Source organism: Trichoderma gamsii, assembly GCF_001481775.2.
Source record: "Trichoderma gamsii strain T6085 chromosome Unknown Scaffold_32.2, whole genome shotgun sequence".
Taxonomy (NCBI): domain Eukaryota; kingdom Fungi; phylum Ascomycota; class Sordariomycetes; order Hypocreales; family Hypocreaceae; genus Trichoderma; species Trichoderma gamsii.
The window spans coordinates 1-22,590 of NW_020171369.1; the positions used below are offsets into that span (position 1 = coordinate 1).

The following is a 22,590-nucleotide window of genomic DNA, read 5'->3' on the forward strand; positions in this document are numbered from 1 at the left end:
GCTACTGATGCTACTGATGCTACTGATGCTACTGATGCTACTGATGCTACTGATGCTACTGATGCTACTGATGCTACTGATGCTACTGATGCTACTGATGCTACTGATGCTACTGATGCTACTGATGTACCATGTACTGATGTTACAGACGCTACAGCTACTACTACTACTACTACTACTACTGCTATCGCTGCTACTGCCGCTAAATTTATTGAATATAAATTTGTATGTAGATAATTAGACTGTTTGGGATTTAGTTGCTCTTAGTTCGGGAAATATTAATATTAATAGCTTTGAAGCTTCTCTACTCAAAGCGCCGCGGTTGGAACTGGTTGCCTTTACGAAATCGGAGTGGCGTACTTCGCCCGAGCATTGCAGCTCGTGCTTTCCCGCCTCACCTGTGTTATTTAGATATAGCGGGGGCGTTGGACAATAGAATTGAGGTGCTGGATAATCTCTGCTAAGATGCTTCTAAACCTATCTTGAGTCCCATGAAATGCCTTGTAAAGATAACTTCTTTGTAACAATGGGACTAATTTTACATCTTTGAGGTTACAAAGACGTCGCATACCTCCTCCGTGTCGACTCGGACGCTGGCGGTAGTAGTAGGGACTCTGCTCAGCCACCCTCACTTCATACTATTGCCTCTCTTCCATCTTGGCATCAGCCTTACTTCAACCGTATCCCTGCTGAATCCTTTTTCTTCGGATGTACGTCTCCAAATCGGGCACACTATTAAAACCAGGGTCGCCGAAGTAGCAACTCTACTAGTATCGCTTGGAGGCCTATTCAAAACGCATCTCGTATTCAAGCCACTTAGATGGAATGACCAACCCTAGGGCTAGCCTTTCCTAGGAGCTCTAAGTACCTACGTTGAATGTTACTTTAACCGGTAAGGAAACGCCAAAAGACAAGTAAGGCGAAAGAAAAGTGGCTCGATCGCTTTGAACCATGGACGGACCGGGATCAGAGCTGATACCAGAGATTGCCAAGCAGGGCGATGCCAAGAGATCTATGGGATGATGAACATGTGCAAATATGTTTACCTACAATATGAAGAGATTCTCAAGGAGCAAAGCTCATGTGTTGGTATCAATTGATCACTGACTTGCGGTCCTGATGGTTCTGTGCCTCTATCTTGGCCGGCAACTCTCTCACTTTGGTATCTCCCACTCTTTGTAGGGCTTATTTTAAGCCCAGCTTCATAGATGTAATACGCGTCGTGAATTGGCCTCGAGGTCGCCGTTCATCATGCATGTCAGCGGAGATACGGCAATTCGAGTAATGTATACCCGTAAAAGGAACAGCACTAATGCAGCCGAAGTTGCGATTTCAGCCTTTGCTTAGTGGACTATTCGGGAAACGTCCTCTCCACGTCTACTCCGACTATTGTAAGAATATGTGCGATGGGCAATTCAAGACGTGTTGTCATTGGAAGAAGTGTCGCTGCTACGTCGCTTGTATGCGGGAGGACGGATTATTTTCCGCTTATGACTTTTGCCATTAGACTTTTTGTCCATTCTCATTCTCTCATTTCTTTCATCCTTCTGACTTGTTTTGCGTATTTCAACCAATAGGGAGCTTATTTTAGCCGAAATCTGACGTAGAACCCGTGCCGTGAGAAGCGTAGGATTAGAATAGACTTAATTACTATCTTTGACGACAGCCCGCAAATCACATGTAGTAGACAGTGCCGACGAACCGCTGGACCCCTCATTCTACGAGGCCGTTGAAAGAGCCGCTGAAAGATTCGCATAGTTTTCAGGTAAATGCAATTTTATGCTTGTGATGTACTTGAAAGAAAAGGACTTGATGATCAATAGAAAAAGTGTTATTATACGAACAATTCTAGGTCGCAGACAGCTTCATGTTTGACTCAAAATCATTCGCTGAACTAAAGGCATGGTATTCAACGGGCTCCATATGACGGCTTCACGCGCCGCCTGTATTTACATCCCAGTGCATGAGAATCCTTCGCAAATCTACGGGATGCCTCCATGTTCCAGACTACATTCATATGCGATATTCGACGATCCTTCGCTGCCTCCTTGGTCCAACTAGCGTACAGAATTGATGCACTCAGTTATTTCTCCCTTGGCGGAGAAGGCAAATGCCACTTGGAAGGGAAAAGCATAGATTGATCGAGATAAATCCCGAAAGCTACTAGAGGGTTTCATGTATAAGTATACCATGATATCTCCCCCAGAAATGATAGTCTTCCATCGCCTGTTCCACATTCAAGGCTCTTCTTTACCTCTTGGCTAATTCCCATTTTCTCTATTTTGCCATTGGCTATTAGGTAAGAGCTCCCTGGCTACGATGATAAACTGTTTCTGACCATTTATAAACCAGCCCAAAGCAACCGCAAGTTTAAAAAGCCATCATGACGTTCATCTCCCTCCGTACCCTGAGCGCTATTGCTGCTACCACCCTTATCGCTGGCGTTATTGGCGACACGACGCTAGGTGGTGTGAATATGCAGGCTTGCTGCCAGGAGCAATACTCCAACGGTTCAGAGCAAGCAATCGCTGGCTCCGGCTGCGATGATTGGCAATGCTACAATCCAACCAATGGAAACTGGGACGGGGGGATTGATATCAGCCGATGCTGCCAACAGACGTACTCCAATGGCGGCGCCTATTCCGGTTGTAGCGGCGGCGCCTACAACTGGCAGTGCTATGCCCCATGATCGTGCTTTTGCCTGATTGCGACATCGTTTGGCTTGAACTGGATGGCAGACAGAGTTGGATATGAGCGACAAGATAAGCGAAGAGGATGCATTGGAGGGACAAAACGAGTCGATAGTTCTAGCAGGTTGGAAATGTAAACGATCTTTATAACTCTTATTTTTGATGTAGACGATTCTCGATTCCTGTTATTTCCTGTTGTTTGCACATTAGTGGCCTATTTAAGCATGAATTTGGAATGGGAATGCTGAAGGGATGCTGAGGCACTCGCCCTATTGGCGAGAGCATACTGGAGAAAGCCACTTTGTTCACGAATCTGACGAATGTGTGATAGCTATGCTCGACACACTGTGTCAATCAATAGGATGTGGTAGACACGTCTTGGATTGCCAGACTCCCATGATCGAGGCTGTCGCCCTCCAACTCTGGTCATCGTTGTTATCTTTTTCGCGAACGTTATTTGGTGGTGAATAAGACTCCATAACTACTGAGACGTCAGCATTAGCTTGTATAAGTAGACTGATCAGCGCATACAACCGTACCTCGCTACAGTCAGTGGGCAAAGGAGCAGTGCGAGTTTCACGTACGCCTCTAAAGCAAGATGACCTATGATATAACTGACGTCGTCAATGGCAGCCACGATTTTCGTGCCTTGGGATTAGGTCGACAATGGCGCGCGATTCTCGATCGAGGGTGGAGGCGATACGAAGTTGACCTTTTTCGTTTTGAGCTTTCGAAATCGCCAAATGCGGCTTCGAGAGAAAGAAGGACAAAGATAGAGGCAATTGCAGAAGAGAAAAGAAATGAGGCAAGGGGGGGATTAATGGTGATGGTAGGTAGTCGGTATCAGATTTCATCGACGGCTCTCACAGTGGCAACCGATGAGGCGATCCGAACACGAAGAAGATGAGAGGTGAAAAGACTATTGAGATGGAAGGTTTTACATAGTTACACAAGATTGAGACTTGTTTGGCGACGCGTGGGAGCTATTTTTTGGGTAGGTGAGAAGAGCTTCACCAGGCTGCTGCGTGCCGGCCGGCATTAAACCAGACTTACAATTTCCGAAATGCCTCATCATCACCATAACGGCTAAAATACCTACTGATCCTTATCACGAGCTGCTAACTCTACCTGGGAAAGTGTCAGTATTGAAGAGGACAATGGATATATGAAATGATAAATTGACAAAAGATAGGGTGCGCTGTTATTGCTTGGCAGTGTGGCACGGTCCTGGTACGGACACACGGACCGCTTCTTCCGCTGGGCTGGATAAGTACTAGGTATGATGAAGACTGCAAATCCACGCAGATGGAAATAGGCACCTGATCAGTAACAAGGCTGGCTGCTGTTATTCCTATCCGGCGGCAAGCTATGGATTAATTGTAGCATTTCTATTGTCCCTGATGAGGAGGTTAAGCCTGGCCTAGCGTGGTTGGCCTGAAAGCAATAGACGGCATCGAGCTCCTGGCTATGGGTGATAGCCTATGTACGACGGTTGTCAATGGATTTGCCTGATATTAATGCACTCGGAGCGGCCTCATTGTGCTTCTCGGCCAGTGATGAATCTCGGATTCGAGGAAGAATGACGTCGCCTGGGTATGCCATTGTTCGAACGGTAGCTTTCAATACTACAAACACGGCTGATGTTAGAATTGTCACCAGAGATGCCTCGATACATGTTCGCATACTCACAGTATTGACGGGGTTTAGATAGAACTGGACTGTGTCCCATCCTTTGGTCGTAAATGTCGATAGAATTGTTGGTGCTGGAGATCGTGCCTATGAAGATCGAGTTCGCTTGTCGGATCGACCTGTGGCCACGGAGAATCTTTTCCTGTCGTCGATGTTGGTCTTCCAACTTGCGCTGGTCTTGCTTCAGGAGTTTTGTATCCTTTTCAATGTCGTGACTTGTGTGATGGTTGCTGAGGTTAGACTTGGTGGACGATGGCTGCTCTAATGAGCGCATGCGGTTACCTTTGCAGAAAGCTTCACTGTCGAAGAGCTCCCCCAAAAGATGTTGAGCTATAGGAACGAAATAACGATTTGGCATGTCAGAACAAAAAGGTGACAGTACCCGTAGCAATGCAGCAACTCTGTAGCTTTCTGTGGCCGGCTATACGCCTGGCGTCATAATAAACTGACAGCTGGTATTCGTCTGGACTCGCACCTGTCAAGCTGGCACCAGCTGGCAGTTTGGAAGTGAGAATTCAGTGAGGTCAAAGACGCGTCGCGTTGCCAGCTGGGCGTGTCAGGTCTGCACGCATAGGGTGGTTCCAAATTTCCCGCCATTGTTTTGATTTCTCTTTCTTCTTCAGCTTCATTCGTTCCGACTAGCAGGTTCCCTTGGCCGACATTCTTTTGAGGATTCTGTCTAATGGGGAGACATACATTTCTCTACAACAACAACAACAATAGCAACAGCAACAGCCGCAACATCAGCAAAGAGTGGAGGAGCTGGAGCAGGTTGTTGCGGCTCTGCAGCACAAGCTGCGGTTGGTTCGCCACCAGATGGATCTTCTGATCCGACAGCAGCAGTAGCAGTAGCAAGACGATGAGGAGGAGAGAAGAAGGAGGAGTAATGAGAAGGTTACAAGCTCTTTGGGTAGCATGATGAACATTATAGGCAAATCCATCCACATGGACAGATTCTATGGACTAATAGCTCATTTATGCCATCAAAATCATTGCCATCAAAACCATTGCCAAAGATCCGCCAGACTTCCAAATGGCGCCCCTATTCTCGATCTCAGTGCTTAATTGAACATGTCTCTGCTATCGACCGTGAGGAGGTTCCTGCTGATTCGGATGCTCCGCGGGAGCATTGTGTCGTCTGTATCGCCCATGCAATGGCTCTAATCGCAGTTGCGATCACTATAGCATCGCTACTGTTAGCTTTGAGTAGGTTGTCTCTGGAGTCGCATCGATACGCGCACACTCACGGTCTGCATGGTCATCGAAACACCACGAAGAAGTGCGAGTCATCGCTCCGGGACCGGCAAGATCATGTCATCAATTGCTGTTACCGCCTCCACACACGTATACTCGGTCATGGCTTCAACAACGGCTGTCCTAAATCTTCCCTGGGGAATTAGGGATGGGGTCATCCCAGGGGTTACTTGCTGGAGGCATATCATCACCATTTTCTGCCAAACGGACCAGAAATCAGCTGTCTTTGAAGTGAGTGCTGCTCAAACCTCGGGGCTGAGGAATGTATCAATTCAGTCAATGCACTGTGAATGCCGTCTGTCGTAGCTGGTACCGCGTTTCAATTGGCAATTGGATGTTGGGCATTCTCAGCTGTCACGCGTCTTACTGAGTACTAGTTGATGGGTTGCCGGTACAATCGCGCCTTGTTGATCGCCATCATCATCTTCTGATGGCGCTTTGCCATTTTTGTATTGCTACAAGAAACTTGAAGCAAGGGTGACAAACCTACAGCCATTGAGCTTGAACTCCAACCCTTGTGTCGGTGCGAAACCCGTTGGTAGTTTGTATAGTCATGACCTCGATGGTCATAGCTGTGGCCTATGGCTTTGCAGGGTCGCTTAATGCCAGTTTTGACGAAACTTGCAATGTGTTGGATTCAACGAGTAATGCCGTCCAGTCCACTTGTCCATTTCACATTGAGCCGCTTAGAGCGTGGACGAGACTCACCTCGACTGTGTGAAAGAAGAATGAAGTCCTGGTAGAAGTAGCATCAGTAGCATCAGTAGCAGTAATAGCAATAATAGCATCAGTAGTAAAAGTAGCAATAGCATTAGTAGCTGAAGTAGCTGAAGTAGGAGTAGCCTACACATACATGTATTTAAGTTGTAATAAAATTGGCATTTATACAAAGAGTAATTTATCGTCTTCTCTTATTTCTCCTCTCCTCCCCCCTGCTTCTTCTCCTGCTCCCCTTTCTGTTCAACAGAAAACGAAAAAACAAACGACTCCTTATTTTTGAGGCTTCTCGGTACCCTTCTTGGCCTTGCTCTTCTGGAAGACCACCACCTCCCCATCCGCCCATGTCTCTTCGTCTTCTTCGTCCTCTTCCGATGCCCCCAAAGCCCCCGTTCTTCCCATCTGGTTGGAGGAATCCTCGTCTACCTCCCGGGTCTGGCGCTCTTTCACAAAAGCCAATCACAGCTCCGCAGCCTCCGGCATGTCCCACTATAATTATGTCAATATCACGACTGCTTACTGCCAGCCGCTATTCCATTGAGAATCGCAGGTCTACAGGGGAGGGAGGGAAAGAAAAGGTAGCTTGACTCAGACAAAGTGATTTGAACGAATCGTCTTGAGCTCGTTCAACTAGGCTGACTAAGATCAAAATCGGGGTTTCACTCGAAAAAGGTGACCTCGAACAATATTGGCCACCTCGATCAAACCGGCTATTCCAACTTCGTACATACCAATACTGAAAGCACAAGGGGGAAACGACTACATTCTCCTAGTAACTCCATATTATGCTTGCATTGTCCCATGCGATGCAGATCTTTCTGGTGTATTTAAGAGCTGCGTGTATTTTTGTAGATGTTTTTAGGCGAAGCTATACCTTATGTTACTGCATCACATAGACGAGTTTACCGCGGGAGAAAAAACAGGCAGCCGGCAGATGTTCTATTCAAATAAAAAATGATCAAAGCAAAGAAAATTTTATTAAAACAAGGAAAAAAAAAATTGGTAAAAAAGAAACACAAAAATACAACAGCCCCCTACTCCTTCTTCTCCTCCGCCTTCTTCTCCTCCGCCTTCTTCTCCTCCGCCTTCTTCTCCTCCGCCCTCCACCTCCATCTCCAAGTCCATGGCCTCACCGGCCCACACTCCTCCCCACCGGCCACCTCGGCCTCCCCACCCGGAGCCTCACCGGCCCGCGTCCGCACCCGCGCCAAGTCTTGCTGCAGAGCAGCAATGGTGCTCTCGTACTCCTCCCGCTCCCCATCCCTCATCTGCTGCTGCTGCTCCTGCTCCAGCCGAGCCCTCTCCTGGTACTCCTGCTGGAGTACCTCGGCCCGCCACTGGAACTCCTCCTGCAGGGAGGCAAACTTGGGCTACTGCTGTTGATACTGCTCTCATCAACCTGACCTTCCAACTGGTCCAAATCTGGGGTAGCATTGCTTTCGTCACGACGGTGTCAATGAGACCGGAGCCTCCACGACGAGGACGACGACGACGACCACCACAACCGCCAAGACGGCCTCTTTTGAGTCGTGAGCTTGAGGCAACGATGATTCTCTCCATCACCTCTCGCTTCGTTGCTTCCATCTCAGCTGCTACTGTTGCTGCTGTTGTAGTCACACCCGCTCTTAATTCTTCTGTTGGAGTTCCTGGGCCCGCCGGTCGTGCTCCTCCCGCGACGAAGCAAAGTGGTGCGGCTAGTATTGAGGTTGCTTGTTCAGTTTCACGAAAGCGGAGATTATCAACGAAACCAGAAAGCAAAGAGAACAACCTCAATACCGGCGGCATTATAAGCGCAAAGGGACCCGGCAAAGGCGGCTGAACTGGAAAATGTGATGATGATGATGATGATGATGATGATGATGATGATGATGAAGAAGAAGAACTAAACGAGAGACGAGCTGAGGAGCAGAAGATTGCGATTGGGGGTATTGCGCTTCTCGCGATGAGAGCGACAAGAGTGATGAGGTTGGCTGGGTAATTGGTTGCTCCTCTCACGAGACTGACGAACGAGGTTGATTGTCAAACAGAGCAAAGCCCTGCTAGGGATTTTCGACGCGGTTCAGGAGATGTGCTCGGATATCCCCCCTCGCCCCATTCATCGTCAGAATCGGGGACCACGGGTTCAGGTTATCGGGCCTTGCCTCTTCAGAATGATCTTCAGAATTAGAAACCCCAGTCTGTAGCTTCTCTGACTTCTCTTTGAAGAGAGGAAGAGAGAGAAGAAGCTAGACACGGAGTTGCTTATTGTGTCTGCTGTTCTCCTGGGCACGGCATGATCCATCGTGTCTCTCTTGTTAATGCTCCTGGTGCCATTGTGCCGGATTTGCTTGACACGGAATGATCCCTCGTGTCCGTTATACCCATGCTTCGGGTAACCGGCCTTGCCATCGCGCCGGATTTTCTCGACGCGGGATGGCCCCTCGTGCCCGTATTGGCCATACTTCTGGTCACACACCTCGCCGTCGTGACTTTCCGAGGTCAGAATGTTCAAGGTCGGTCCGGAGATGGTCTGCAGCGGGACTCGGCGTCCTACGCCATCTGCCTCTTGTGCGAAGTTGGCATTTCGGTTTCGTCACAGGATTTGATCGTCTGTGAAGAATTGTTAGCCGAGTCCGAATCAATTGGAGCAAAAACCTCAGAAGTGCGTTTCTGAGCAGGCATCTTGATCGTCTAGGAATATTCCTGCCCGAAAGTCGTTGGGGAAGGGGAGGGGAGGGGAGGGAAGTGAGATGAGATGGGAGGGAATGGGAGGAATTGGGAAGGAAAAGAGAGGGAAATCGTGATAACGATCGAATTGGAACTTCAGTATACTGCAATAAAGAGACTTGGTGCTGGTTTTCTCGTCAGCGGGGGTTGTTTGTATACTCGAACAACCATGAACTCTCTGGGAGTGGAAAAAAAGAAGACGAGATACGCGACTGTCGATGTTGTTTTGCTAAGTTTTGGATGCGGAGGCAGGTGACTGCAAGTCTTGAGCTTGAGGAGCGGTCAATAAGTGCACCTTCCACCATCTTTTGTTTTTTGACCGACTGTATCTGTACGTGCCTTCCCACTCAGGTAGGCAGGTGCATGTACATACTGACAAGATCGATACAGCAAGACGACGAGGAAAGCACTGACGAATCATGTCAGAACACGGGAGAACATCGTCGACTCTGCAACTTGAGATGCCGCATTAAAGACAGCGCGGTAGAAATCCAGAGAGAGGTGTAACATAGACCCGAGAATAATGTCAGCTTCCATGGTACAGCGATATCGCTCTGCAGCCACGTGTTGTCGCGAGACGCGTTTGTTGTGCCCACCACACCAGCACACTCAATAGAGGCGTCTTTTTCTCTCTCTCTATTTTCTGGACAGTCTTCAACGAGGCATTGTGCAGCTTTTGGGTTACCGACAAGTGCGGCAAAGAAGACATTGGCGCCGACTCAGAGAGTCCAATTGTAGCAACAATTTGATATACCAATTGCAAACACAGAAGCACGGAGTGACTTGAATGTCATCTTTAGACATAAAGATTTGGCACGATTACAAAGTGCAAATACAAAGCTACTGGCACATCTGGCGTGGCAATGTCAGCGTCTGCCTCTGAGACTAATGGTTGTAGGCTCGATTTGACCAGCGTCGTGAATGGAAATAATCATCAACTTTCTTTCTGTCTTGCTTGTAGGAAGTTATAGTTATAGCTCTTCTTACTAACAGTTGGCGTGTGGCTTTATAGTGAAGGGGAAAATTCTTGGGCCTGTAACTCACTGTCAGGAGAGCATCAGCACGTTTATCATTTACATTGTATGCTGTCAACATTCGATTTGTAGCACAGTTTCGCAGCGGCGGGTTAGTGTGAGAGGGAGTGCAGCAGGCAGGTCTTCACTTTGGAATAAAAATGCTCAAAGAAAGAAAGATTTCTTCGTCTTCTTCGTCGTCATCATCATCATCGTCGTCGTCATCGTCGTCGTCGTCATCTTCTTCTTCTTCTTCTTCCCCGTCTCTCTCACCACCACCACGGATTCTCCTCCTCTCCCTCCTCCTCCTTCACCGCCTCCTCCTCCTTCACCTCCTCCTCTCCCTCCTCCTTCCCCTCCTCCCGCTGCTGCTGCTCTTCCCGTGGCGGGACGACATCCTCCACCAAAGGCAAGCCCAGGAGTTCGGCTGCCTCTGCCTCCCTCCTGGTCAAGGTGCCGTCTCTACCCCGGCCAATATGGCCGGGGGTCCTAAAGACGCCCGCGCGAAACCGCCTCCGAATAGGAAGGGTCTCACCAGCCTGACCTTCCAACCGGTCCAAAGCTGGGACGACATTGCTGCCGTCACGAGGGTTGCCAATGGGGCCGGAGCCTCCACGACCACCACCACGACCACCACCACCACGATCACCACCACCACGGCCGCTACCACCACGAACATTCCCGCCCGCCTGGCCACCTCCTCGGCCACGGCCACGGCCACGGCCACGTCCACGTCCCCGCTCTAAACAATATTAGCAAAGATGTGATAGAAAGCACGGAAAGAGACTGAGGCTTACTCGTCACTCCGCGGCCACTGCCGCCACCACCACAACCGCCATGCCGGCCTAATTGAGTTGTGAGCTTTGAGACAAGAATTGTCGCCGAGGAGAGAATATTACCATTGCCGCGACCGCGGCCCCCACGTCCACCACCGCCACCGCCAGCACCACTCCCAGCCACACCGCTCGCTCGGAGAACCGATTCCGTCGCCTGCAATAGGCGAATTGCACGATCACTCGACATCTATCTTCTTAGTCAGCTAATGTAATGTAAATAATCTGGGCCAAAGAGAGATACTTACGGTTGAGAGAGAGGGAGAGAGTCGAGGAGAATCTAGACAGTAAAGTCAGATAGTGTAAACCAGGCCAAGGGAAGATACTTACGGTCTCGGAGAGAAAAAGAGAGAGAGAGTGGGAGAAAATCTGAGTAGTAGTGGGTTAGATATGATACACTACACTGAAGGGAGATACTGACGACAACGGCTCAAAAAGCCGGAAAATGATTCGAATATTTCTATTCATAGTTAGACACCAGGCATCTCTGAAGCGTCAGTTGGAAGAAGTACTTACGGAGAGCGGCACAAGGCCCGAATGTAGAAAGTAACGAATACTATTCAACAGTTAGATAGCCACTTCAGTAGCAGCCGAGAGAATACTCACAAATCGGCCTTGGGCCCACGAATATGGTTGGATTCTATCAAAGATTGACAAGGTCAGAATGGTGGCACATGGCGAGGAAGCAAATACTTACCGAAACGACGAAAAAACGTCGAAAAAAAGTTATGGACTATGTATACACGTTAGAACCACCAAATGAGACATTCCTAGGAATATCTCTGAAACGTCAGGTGGGAAGAAGTACTCACGGAAAACGGCACAAGGCCCGGACAAGTAGAATTGTAGAATTTCTATCTCACAGTTAGACATCTGTTGGTCAGGTAAGGGTAGGCAGGGGACTACTTACGAAACGACAACGGCAAAAGCCGGCAGATGATTCGAACGGAATTCTGTTGAAGTCTGATGTCAGTGCAAGCACGGCGATGACCAAGGAGATACTAACGGAGAAACGACGTAAAAACGTCAAAAGAATTGGAGAAATCTACATGTACGTTAGGATCACCCAAATGAGGCATTCGTAGGAGAAAAGCAATAGTCGCGGGGGTACTTGCTGTCGGGAGCGTCAATCACGGTGAAGTTGGAGAAAGGAAGAGAAGAGAAAACAAAACACTGACGGGAAATTTGGAAATCTACATATGCAGGCCTGACACGCTCAGCTGGCAACGCGACGCGCTTTTCCTTTCACTCGCTTCTCACTTTCATTGCCAGCTGGTGCCAACCTGACAGGTACGAGGCCTGGCGCGTGTGCAGCTGCCAGTCTTTCACTGAGGTGCCAGACGTACAACCAGCTGCAGGCTGTTATAGAATTGGATATATTTTCTGAATAAAAGTCTCTGCAATCAGCTTCGAGTTGCAAGTTTTAACACTGGTTCACTGTCTTGATATGTCAAATGGTTGTATCATTTTCTGGCTCAGTATCTTCTACACCACCTTCTTGACGGTGGAAGTTATTTCACAAGGTAACCAATCATCACAGCAGCCGTCATCCATCGAAGCCGAGCAAGTCCTCCGAAAACAAAATATGCTCAAGTTGGAAGACTAGCACCGACGCCAGAAAGGAATTCCAAAACCACATAGACACGATCCAAACCCCCTTGCAAACCAACAAGTTGCTCCGACAAGCGAATCCCACTTCGGTGGACACAATCTCCAGCACCAACAACCGTAACGACATGTACGATCAAATAATGGAACAACTAGCAGCACGGAGCATGGCATCGGGGGACCAGACAAGAGTCTGAACGGAGGACGGCCGTCAAAACGACTGGAAAAAGGGGGAGAGGGGCGACATAGTCCAGTTCTATCTAATGGCTGTCAAATCCGTAAGTATGTGCACATGTATCAAGGCAGCTCTAGTGACAATGCTAACATTAGCCGTGTTTAGCGTGTTTAAAGCGTCTGTTCGAAACATTGTATACCACGGCGCACGGAGGACATTCTTCATCAGATCTAGGATTTATCACCGGCTGCAGAGCATAATGGGACAGCTTCAAGTCTCGTCATATTAAGCAAAACTCGGTCACAGCCTTCGCGAAACCGTGCCGCGGAGGTAACATTGATCGCCTCGATCATGGCCCCGTTACGCTTGACGGCGTTGACTGCAAGAACACCGTTGGCGGTGCAGCATTCACCTGCATTTCACGAAACGACTCAACAGTGTCTCTCGTCGTCGGCGCCATAAAAGAAGCGATGTGGCAAGTTAAATAGGCCATCGCTTCCAGATGAATCGCTTTGCTAAGCTTACTGTTCCAAATCAAGGCCCGGAAGTCTCATCCTTCTGACGTTGATACATGTCAATTAAACTCCAGAAGCAAAACATGCTCAAGTTGGAAGACCAACCCCGACGCCAGATAGGAATTACAGAGCCAATTAGACACTGTCCGAACCCATATCTTATCATATCTTATATGGAAGATCCTTTACAGTACCATTGATCTCCGAAGATAGTCGGTCATTATTACAGTTGTTGTCTAGTTGGGCTCCATTTAATTCTCGTCCATATTGTAAGCATGTGCACATATATCGAGGCAGCTCTGGTGACAATTCTAACATCAAGCGTGTTCAGGTTGAAAGTTATGTACCGTTCAAATCATACTAGGCAACATGGACGAGACTTTTTTTTTTCGGAACAAAGAAGCGTCCAAAACCGCACACAGCTTGATCACCGGCTGGGAAACACGACGGGGCCGCTCCAGGACTCCTGATAGTGTAGAAACACATTCTCAGCCTCACAGAAGAGTGCTGGGAGGCCACTTCAATGACCCTGATTATAGCACTGTCAGTCTTGGATGCACTGACCGTCCAAAAACCGCTGGCAACCCAGCATTCATCTTCGCCTCACAAGAGGAACGAGTGAATTTTCTCATCATTGACGCTGTAGAAGAAGCTATGTGGCAAATCAAGTAGCCCATCGCCTGGGAAGACATCGCTTTTCCTACCGCCATGTTCCCAATTCCGAATACTGAGTAGAAGTCTCATCCTTCCATCGTTGGCACATGTGGCATCGCTGCCGACAATCAACCCGTCCTCCGCATGCTCGGCGTCATGATGCCCAAACACACCAAGCACGAACAACTCCCTAGCCATCAGCACAGTGGTACAAAGGTTAGTAGGCACATTAGTCTGTCTTCACATTCGTTCTCGAAACTGATTCTATGAACCAGGAACGGATCAACATTGACAGTACGCATTACACGACAAACCGAACGAGTATCCAAGGCCAGCACTATGAACCACGAGGCACGAACATTGTCGGAAGATATGCAGCACAAGAATCACATCATAAGTCGGATGATATACTTTGGCCATGGATAATGTCTGTCATCCTTGACCCGTTACACTTGCGCGTACCAACATTGCCAATCTCGATAATTCAACTTTGCTCCTTTGGCCAGTCGTTGTCTCTGAGATCGAGCCAAGGTCTACAACAGAGCTCTCCTGTCAAACAGATAGGATTAAAGGTAGGAGCGCATCATCTTTCATACTAATCGTCAACCTAGTATTTACTAATGGTTGCCATCACCCAGACTTTGCATTTGTACCTTCATCACTATGTCAACTTTACACACCGAGAGGCGCCGAAGCTGAGCGAATGGTTTTTCAAGTACATGCATACAGACGCAGCGCATACCACAATACAAATTTCAACATTTTGATCACGTACCGAGTGACTCAAGTCCTCTTTACCTCGCCAGGTTGTAGTTGGCAACTTGTGTATGAAGACTTTTCAAGAAGAAAAGCTGTTGTTAGACCTTGACATTTTCTGTCATGTAATACCGCGAGCTATTACCTTGTGCAAGTCGCGCCCCAACACCACTCAAAGCTGAGAGCTGCTTCACCAACTCCTCCACCTCCTCCCGCTCCAGATCTCGCTGCTGATGCTCGTCATTGAAAGCTACCAAGTCCTTTAAACGCGCGATGAGGGACACTTTTCTTGCGGTACTTGAGAGCTTCGTCGTTTCATTCCATCTCGAGCCACTCGGCATTTTGGCGGTCCAGGTCGACCTGCTCCCGAAGCGCCTCCTGTCGATACTTGGCACTATTAAGCTGCCCCTTTGCGTTTTGCTCCGATTGCTGGAGGGCGTGCGCTCGCGGGCGAGTTCGGCGTTTTGCTGGCGCCGCTTAGTGAGTTTGTCGGTCAAAGTCTGGTCGCGTTTGTTACTGGATTCGAAGATGCTAAGATTTGTTCGGTTTAAAGATTGACAGCCTCAATTTTGTCGTCGAGGGCCTTGACTTCGGCATCGTTGTCGGGGTACTTGGCCCTCAAGCTCTGCGGATCGTTCTTCAAAGATTGTTGTCTGGTTTCTAAAGCACGCACGACTGCCCCCTATCGATACTTGGCGCTGTTCAGCTGCCTGCATAACGCGGATTGCCTGCTCCCCTGGTTTGACAGCTGTCTTCTTAGCCAGTTAATGTGGTGTTACGAAACTGGATAAGATGGAGATGCTTACAGTCGGCACAGAGAGAAAGACAGAATATAAAAGAGAGAGAGAGAGAGAGAGAGAGAGGTGTGCGTGTGTGCGATTCTTGTCCTTCTTCTTCTCTTGTTCTTCTTCTTCTCTAGACAGTATCAGTAAAGATTGGTAGACAACAAGGCAAAAGAACAGCACAGCCGCTGTCGGCGATTGTCGGTTCCCATACATTTTCACAAAGGCAAGTTCATTGTGGGAGACAGAAAGAAGCGCAGCCAGCAAATCGTCAATTCACAATAAATTGATAAAAACAATTCTTTTGTCTTCTTCCTCTGCTTCTTCTTCTTCTTGCCCTTCACCACCGCTCACCACCACCACCTCTGCTGCGCTTGCTGCTGCTGCTGCTGCTGTTGGACCAAAAGGCCCAAAAGCCGCACTGGAGCAGCCACCAGCTCCTCCCGCTGCTGTTGATGCTGATGCTGATGCTGGCGCCGGCCGCCACCACGGCCCCGCTCTAACACGACGTCAGCAAAGATCCGATAGATAACAAAATGGCCGAGACTTTACTGGCCACCCGGCCACGGCCACCGCTACCACAGCCTCCCAAACGGCCTGCTAGTCGTAAGCTTTGAAACGGGAGTCATCACAGATGAGAAAACGTGACGTTTCCGCGGCCCCTACGACCGCCGCCACCACCACCAGGCAAAAATGGCCCGGCCACGGGCACAAATTGGGAGAAGTCTGTTGGAAGGATAACCCCAATGGTGTGGGAGGAACGGTCGACCTAGTGGTTGGGGAAGAGATGAGAATAGGTCGAGACGTTTTGGGGGAGGCTCGGATCATGAAATACTCTCCGCCAGCGGAAGAAGCAAGAAGCAAGAAGCGGCACCAGCAGTAGTAGGGGGTAGCGGCAATAGCAGTAGTAGCAGTAGTAGCAGTAGTAGCAGTAGTAGCAGTAGTAGCAGTAGTAGCAGTAGTAGCAGTAGTATCAGCAGTATCAGCAGTATCAGTAGTATCAGTAGTATCAGTAATATCAGTAGTATCAGTAATATCAGTAGTATCAGTAGTATCAGTAGTATCAGTAGTATCAGTAGTATCAGTAGTATCAGTAGTATCAGTAGTATCAGTAGTATCAGTAGTATCAGTAGTAGCAGCTACCTAGCGGCTACCTGTTGGTTCTGGACTGCGAGGGAGATATGCTTCTCGCGACGAGAGTGGCAAGAGTAGTGACATTGGCTAGGTAACTGATTGCTCCTTTATAAGGCTGACGACGCGGCTGATTGTCGAACAGAATAAAGTCCTGTAGGGGATTCTCAACGGGGTTTAGGGAGAGGTGCTTAGAGACTATCGGCAGGGCGAAAGCGTGTCTGCTTAAAGAGTAATGTATTAGAAGAAGTACACCAATAGACAGAATTCAAGTATACTTACCGGATAAAGGGGAAACGGCCAAAGGCCCGCACTCGTTGGATTGGTATCTGTGTTGTAGTTTGAGACCAAGTCATTACAAAACGAATAAAGAGCGGAATATTTACCACAGCGCGGCGAAAGCCAGCGTGCACAAACAGGAGAATTCTACCAAAGTTAGACAATCAGTACAGACGAGGGTAACAAGGGAGATACGGACGGTAAAAACAACGAAAAATCAGCATGCCTAAACGATGATGAGTCAGAAGGGAGAAGCAAGAAGAAGAATTCCTATGAGGAATTCGCGAAGGGTACGTACGCGCCGTGAGCGTCAAGAACGGCGACGCTCAACTGTGGCAGTGGTTGGAGAAGAAAGAGATTGCAGAAGAAGAAAAAGATGGGCCGAGATGTCTTGGGGGAGACTCGTAGCATTAGTACTCTTTGCTAGCAGTAGAAGCAAGAAGCAAGAGGCAGTAGCAGCAGTAGCAGCAGTAGCAATACTGATTGTATTGTGATGTTAGTAGAAGACTATTAACATGTATCTGCCTACACTAATGTGCCCAGTAGATACATGTTCATCCCTACCGTCAGCTCGCTCCTGCCGCCTGCTCATTCTTCCACGCGCTGCATATCTGCCTTGAATCTGTCGGCGGCTGCGCCATGTTTCGAATGCGATGGATGCCATGTCCCTCGTCAAAGGCGCCGATCGGAGCTCGTGTTGGTGGGATATGTGGCAGAGACCGAGTGTGCTTTCTCGGTGTGAACGGTAGAGAGTTAAGACGGGCAATCAGAGGTGATTTCATCGAGCTGGTGTTGCCTGCACTCTAATACAACAACAGTGTCTGTGAAAAAGAGAAGAGTTGCGTGCTTAGGTAGAGAAAGAGTTCTTCTCGAAGACGCTGCGTACACTCAGTCCCCCACCGCATGGCAGCTGTAACTTGCTCCATGCTGCACCTGTCGCCGTCAAGTCTCCAGCTGCCAATCATTGGCCCGTCCGCAGCTTCAAGTTTTTGCAGCAAGGACATGCGTGTAACCATCCACCCATTTCACTGCCTGTCTGTAGCTGGTGCCTTTCCTGTTCCCTTTTACACGGAGGTACCTATTCCTTGAAATGAACTTCAATCTCGAATTGCAATTAGCCATGATCCAATCCAAGGGTGGCTTTGCAGTCTGGCAATAAGTCTGCATTCCCAGACATCACTAGATGCTATTCCTCATTGCAAATGTGATACGGCATGGGACGAGTATACTATACAAGCGGCACAGCCTCCACAACTCTCGTTTGACTTCACTGCGACCATCTTCAACGCCCGATCGCACAGCGCTTGATGAGCCGATTGCACTCCCCTGATGGACATCAATTTCACTTCCGGTCTGGTGGTCTAGTGGTATGATTCTCGCTTAGGGAAAACCCCAAGTCGTTCTGCGAGAGGTCCCGGGTTCAATCCCCGGCCAGACCCGTTCTTCAAGAATCTTTCTTGAGAATTTTCTATTTTTGGACGCGCGAGCAGCTACCCGCTTGCCTTCTGGACTGTCTGGTTCTGTAAGTCGATGTGGTGAAGCCATTGGTTGCGATCTCTCTTTTTTTTTTCGGCTTACGGCTTGGCCGAGGTGTATCACAGAGTCAACATCGCAATCTATATAGGTGGTACCTATGCGTGAAATAGCCAAGCTTCACAGCAATTGAAGCTGAAATCTTTGAACCCAGACTTCGAAATGCCTATTCATGTATAAAGAAAGAATCGCGAACGGTGCCGATTATGGTAAGCTATGGACTGTCTATAGAATGTTGCGGTTTTTGGTATTGTGCCGGCGCATACCTTTTACCGGATAGTGGCGCATCTAGCAAACTGTTCGAGCTGGATTCGTCTCCTACCTAGCTAAACACCATTAGCAAATCATGTACACATATCCCTGTCACGACCGTTTGAAGCATGCCACGATACGAGGATGAAGAGCCAATTTTTAGACCATCATCTATTAATACATGTCTGGCCTTTCACATGGAATTGAGCGATGAATCCAGTATCTGATGCTACCCATGAGCAATGAGTAGGCAGTTTCTTACTCGGCAGCCTCTAGAAAGCACCAAGGACAGTCCTCAATCCGACGCATTACATACCTTGACTAATACAACAGTTGGCAGCAGTATCATGTTTCTGTCTTTTGCTCCAATAACTACGAAGATGCCGAGATTCGTTTGTGATCTTCCAACAGATTTTGTGCACGGGCCATCGTGTTCAATTCACGTTCTGCCGCCGTTTGCTGTTTTATCCTGTGCAACTTGATTCATCTTCTTGCTCGTCGACTGTGTTTCTCCTTTAGCTGTAATCCTACCTACACAAGGTTGATGCAAAACCCCCAACGCTCTCCAAAAAGGTAAAGTCTGGCCATGGATTCAATGTGACGTGCTCCTTACAGAAATACTGGCCAACTGATCCATTGCATACAGGGCGAACCAGCAATTCTTGTTCAAACATGGCGTTCCGACGACTACCCGTTTCGACTTGCGTAATAGAAGTAGAACGTAAGTTTCACTCTCTCGCAGTCCGTGAGCTGACTCAACATGGCGGACTTCCTCATTTCAAGAATCTATGGAAACTTCCTGACCAGATAATTCGCGACTCTTATTACGACAAGTCCAACATTCTCTCTTCGGCCGGGGTATGGATAAGAAACAGGGACGGAGAGTGGCAGGCAAAAATAAAAAAAGGGGGGGATTTCAACAACTCGAGATTCGAGGAGCTCAGCAGCATTGGCGATATCGCGGCATTCGTTAAACGAGCTACTGGCATCGATGGGAGGGAAACCATAAACTTTGGCCTGCAGCCCACCGCTACTTTTTCCACCACACGCGAAACCTGGGTAGCGGATGACGAGTTCCATGTTGTCCTCGACACAATGGATTTTGGTCACCAGGTCGGCGAAATCGAGCTGCAGAAGACTTTGGCTGGCGAGAATGGGGGTGCACCAACCGAGCGGCAAAAGCAACAAGAGATGCAAATCATGGACGGCCGGATTGTCGCTTTCATGAAGATGTACGCATGGGCGTTTTCTCCCGGTGAGCCAAAAGGAAAACTGACGGCTTACTTTGAACGATTGAGGTCTCGGGTGTAGGTGGGCAATAGATTGGGCCGCAAGAGTAGGCAAGCATTTTCCAGCCTGCAGAGCATATATTTCAAATGCTTAGCATTCAACTAACCATCCATCTTCATACAGCTAGACAGCAAGGCCACCCACGAGATTGACGACCAGATGCCAGGAGAATGAGGGTCGTTGGGCCCTATTCAGGGAAGCCTATAACTACTACAACGCCCCCCAAAGTCCATCAACAACAAGCACAACGGGCAGGCGAATTCACCATGGGGATGGAAAGAGTAGCCGGTAGTTATAGAAAGGAGGGAATTATAGAGGACAATCATTTCGCCTTCTCCATATAGAGTGGGCTCCTGGGGCTACTGCTACGACTGCTACGAGCCAGCCATCAGCTATGTCAGAACAAGTGCCAATTTGCCAGCATCAGATTACGGACAAGTTTGCTGCTTTTGGAAGAGGAGTTCCAGGTGCAGCGCCTAATCGTGCTTATATTCTCCAACTCTGATAGTCTGATGTGCGGCTAGGGGCTATCTGCATAACTACTACCTCTATGGTCCCGTATGCTTTGTGTCATTGTGCCTACTGCATGTGAAGGTGCCCGCCGCTAAATGCCAACGTCCTCGTCGGGCTTTGTTCCGCTATCCGCCAATGCAATCAAAGATTGTCCCAGATGTCTCATCGTCGCGTCGTATTGTATTAGTGCCGCTTTCAGTGCGTCCACTTCCTCCTTCAGAGCCATGTTGGCGGCGTCGTGGCTTTTGTGGATGCTCGCCGTGTGTTCCTTGTGATTTCGGATGGCCTGCGTTTGCGGTGATTGTTTTGAATTTTGGGTGATTGTTTTGAATTTTACCACGCTTGCCTCCAGCACCTTGATTCTCTTGCGCAGTGTCGTGATTTCGGTTTGTAGTTCCGCGGTTGCGGTTCCCGTGCCACAGATTGATGGGTTGTTGTCCCTGCGCGCCGAAGGCTGGTGCCAAGTTGTGTGGCGTTTGGACTGGCGATGCCGCGGTTTCGCAGCTTGCATCGTGCGTGCTTCCCGAGCTCGGGGTGTTTTCTGCCACGTTGGGCTGGGTGGTCGGGGTTTGGGTGTTTGCCATGCCAACTACAATGCCTTCCATGCTATTCTGAAGTGAGTGCTGGTGTTGCGGTGCCTCGGGAGCTGTCGCCTGTGGGCTGCTGCCTGTGCCTGGATCCGTTGTGGCTGTCTTTGCTTTTTTGACTTCTCTTTGGCGTTCAACCTGAGCTTTATGCTTCTCAGTTTTGAGCTCATCAGCAACTGGCAGTTCCATGTCTCGTGGGGCTGGTGTGTATTCTCCTGATGTCTTGTCGTTGATGATGGAGTCTGTTACTGTGATTGTGAAGTTGGTAAGTTTAAAAAGTGCTGGGTATCTGATGCCCCGTGATGTGAAATATGTGTGCTTTATGGTATCAAGTTGCTATTGGGGCTGTTAATGCTTGTGTGCCAGCTGGCAGGGCTGCAGTGCCGTCTGTATACACTGGCAGTTGTTTATACTTCTTTTTATACCCGTGATGGAGGAGTTCCGCTGCTCTTAGTCCCAGGTGGTGATAATTGCGCGTCGCTGTGGGAGTTTGAGGCGGTGAGAGATAATTGCGTCTAGAAAGGGCGAAGCGGTTGGCCAAAAAGGTCGCATTGTTTGCCTGTCTCTCGCTACATGTACTCAAGGTACTAAGACACCAGAGTTAGGCGTTCCCAATATCTCCAGAAGATTGACGCAATGAGCTATTGCGCCGCTCCCCATGGCCTTCAAATCCTTGCCGGAGGCGATCTGCCGTGACAACGTGGGAGAGACTATCGCGCATCTTTCTGTTCACGGCACTAAGAATGTGTGGACTGATACTGCCGCTGACCGACAACGCCTCGACAAGTTCGTACACTCGAGCAGAATGTAGACTTGTGGCCACGACATTCAATAGCATCGGCAGCCAGCCAAGCCGCAATTCACAGGTCGCAGAAATCTCTCCTCTCACTATCTTTGCTTTACTTGCCGCGGTGCTGTTGCTGTTGCTGTGGCTGTTGCTGCTCTTGTTACAGCCGAGCCCGCTTCACAAACTCCTGTTGGAGTGAGCACCGCTCCTCCTCCTGCTGCTGTTGCTCCTCCTCCACCAGGCGCCTGTAGCCCTCCTCCAACGCAGAAACCGCCGACGGCTGCTGCTGTTGTTGTTGCGGCTGTTGTGGCGGGACGTATTCTTCCACAAGCAAGCCGAGCGCGGTACCCTTCCCTGACAAGCCAAAAAGACAACTGACGGCCTATTTATTGTAAGCGACGCCGGCGATGGAATATGTGAATGACTAATATCCGAGTATGAGATGTAGCAGAGAATATATTGGGCCTACAACTCAAATAATGCAGGAGATTCTTCTCCATGTCGGAATGTAAAACTAGCGGGTTGGTAGAAGCAGCTGTTGAGCAACGGCCCAACGCCTTCCGCGATACCGCTGCCGTCGCCACTCATTACTGCGGGTATGACTTCAAATGCACGAAGATGGGCAATCTCAGGATGCTAGCTGACATTAGACAAATGAACTTGGAAGTAATAGGTCACACTTACGACAGATCGCCAAGGAAGGCCAGACAGATAGATAACCCCGGCAATCCATTCTGGTCCCAGGTGTGTGAAGACGTCCACAGGGATCAGGCCACCATAGCTCGCTCCTAGTGGTCATCATATTAGAACATCCGGCTTCAGCTAA

At 48.9% G+C, this 22,590-nt stretch overlaps 7 protein-coding genes across 7 annotated transcripts; 4 read left to right on the forward strand and 3 right to left on the reverse strand.

The window, feature by feature from the left end:
- Window positions 1–7: 7 nt before the first annotated feature.
- Window positions 8–295, forward strand: TGAM01_v208006 (hypothetical protein; the record flags this gene model as incomplete). The annotated part of the gene is made up of 2 exons (XM_024550226.1): window positions 8–225; window positions 292–295. Coding segments are annotated over 2 exons (222 nt in total), but the record flags the coding sequence as incomplete, so codon positions are not given.
- A 2,088-nt stretch (window positions 296–2,383) lies between these two features.
- TGAM01_v208007 (hypothetical protein) lies at window positions 2,384–2,689 on the forward strand (the record flags this gene model as incomplete). The annotated part of the gene is made up of 1 exon (XM_018809181.1): window positions 2,384–2,689. One exon carries the CDS (start codon window positions 2,384–2,386, stop codon window positions 2,687–2,689), a length of 306 nt encoding a protein of 101 aa, XP_018657555.1.
- A 1,480-nt stretch (window positions 2,690–4,169) lies between these two features.
- On the reverse strand, window positions 4,170–4,737 carry TGAM01_v208008 (hypothetical protein; the record flags this gene model as incomplete). The annotated part of the gene is made up of 2 exons (XM_018809182.2): window positions 4,170–4,315; window positions 4,380–4,737. The coding sequence occupies 2 exons, from the start codon at window positions 4,735–4,737 to the stop codon at window positions 4,170–4,172; spliced, it is 504 nt and encodes a 167-aa protein (XP_018657556.2).
- Window positions 4,738–6,694: 1,957 nt separating this feature from the next.
- TGAM01_v208009 (hypothetical protein) lies at window positions 6,695–8,169 on the forward strand (the record flags this gene model as incomplete). Its single annotated transcript, XM_024550227.1, has 2 exons — window positions 6,695–6,783; window positions 7,563–8,169. The coding sequence occupies 2 exons, from the start codon at window positions 6,695–6,697 to the stop codon at window positions 8,167–8,169; spliced, it is 696 nt and encodes a 231-aa protein (XP_024404997.1).
- Window positions 8,170–10,517: 2,348 nt separating this feature from the next.
- TGAM01_v208010 (hypothetical protein) lies at window positions 10,518–11,387 on the reverse strand (the record flags this gene model as incomplete). Its single annotated transcript, XM_024550228.1, has 6 exons — window positions 10,518–10,558; window positions 10,605–10,811; window positions 10,867–11,092; window positions 11,151–11,182; window positions 11,233–11,271; window positions 11,381–11,387. 6 exons carry the CDS (start codon window positions 11,385–11,387, stop codon window positions 10,518–10,520), a joined length of 552 nt encoding a protein of 183 aa, XP_024404998.1.
- A 7,872-nt stretch (window positions 11,388–19,259) lies between these two features.
- On the forward strand, window positions 19,260–19,898 carry TGAM01_v208011 (hypothetical protein; the record flags this gene model as incomplete). The annotated part of the gene is made up of 1 exon (XM_018809186.1): window positions 19,260–19,898. The coding sequence occupies one exon, from the start codon at window positions 19,260–19,262 to the stop codon at window positions 19,896–19,898; it is 639 nt and encodes a 212-aa protein (XP_018657560.1).
- Window positions 19,899–20,515: 617 nt separating this feature from the next.
- On the reverse strand, window positions 20,516–21,166 carry TGAM01_v208012 (hypothetical protein; the record flags this gene model as incomplete). The annotated part of the gene is made up of 1 exon (XM_018809187.1): window positions 20,516–21,166. The coding sequence occupies one exon, from the start codon at window positions 21,164–21,166 to the stop codon at window positions 20,516–20,518; it is 651 nt and encodes a 216-aa protein (XP_018657561.1).
- Window positions 21,167–22,590: the final 1,424 nt, after the last annotated feature.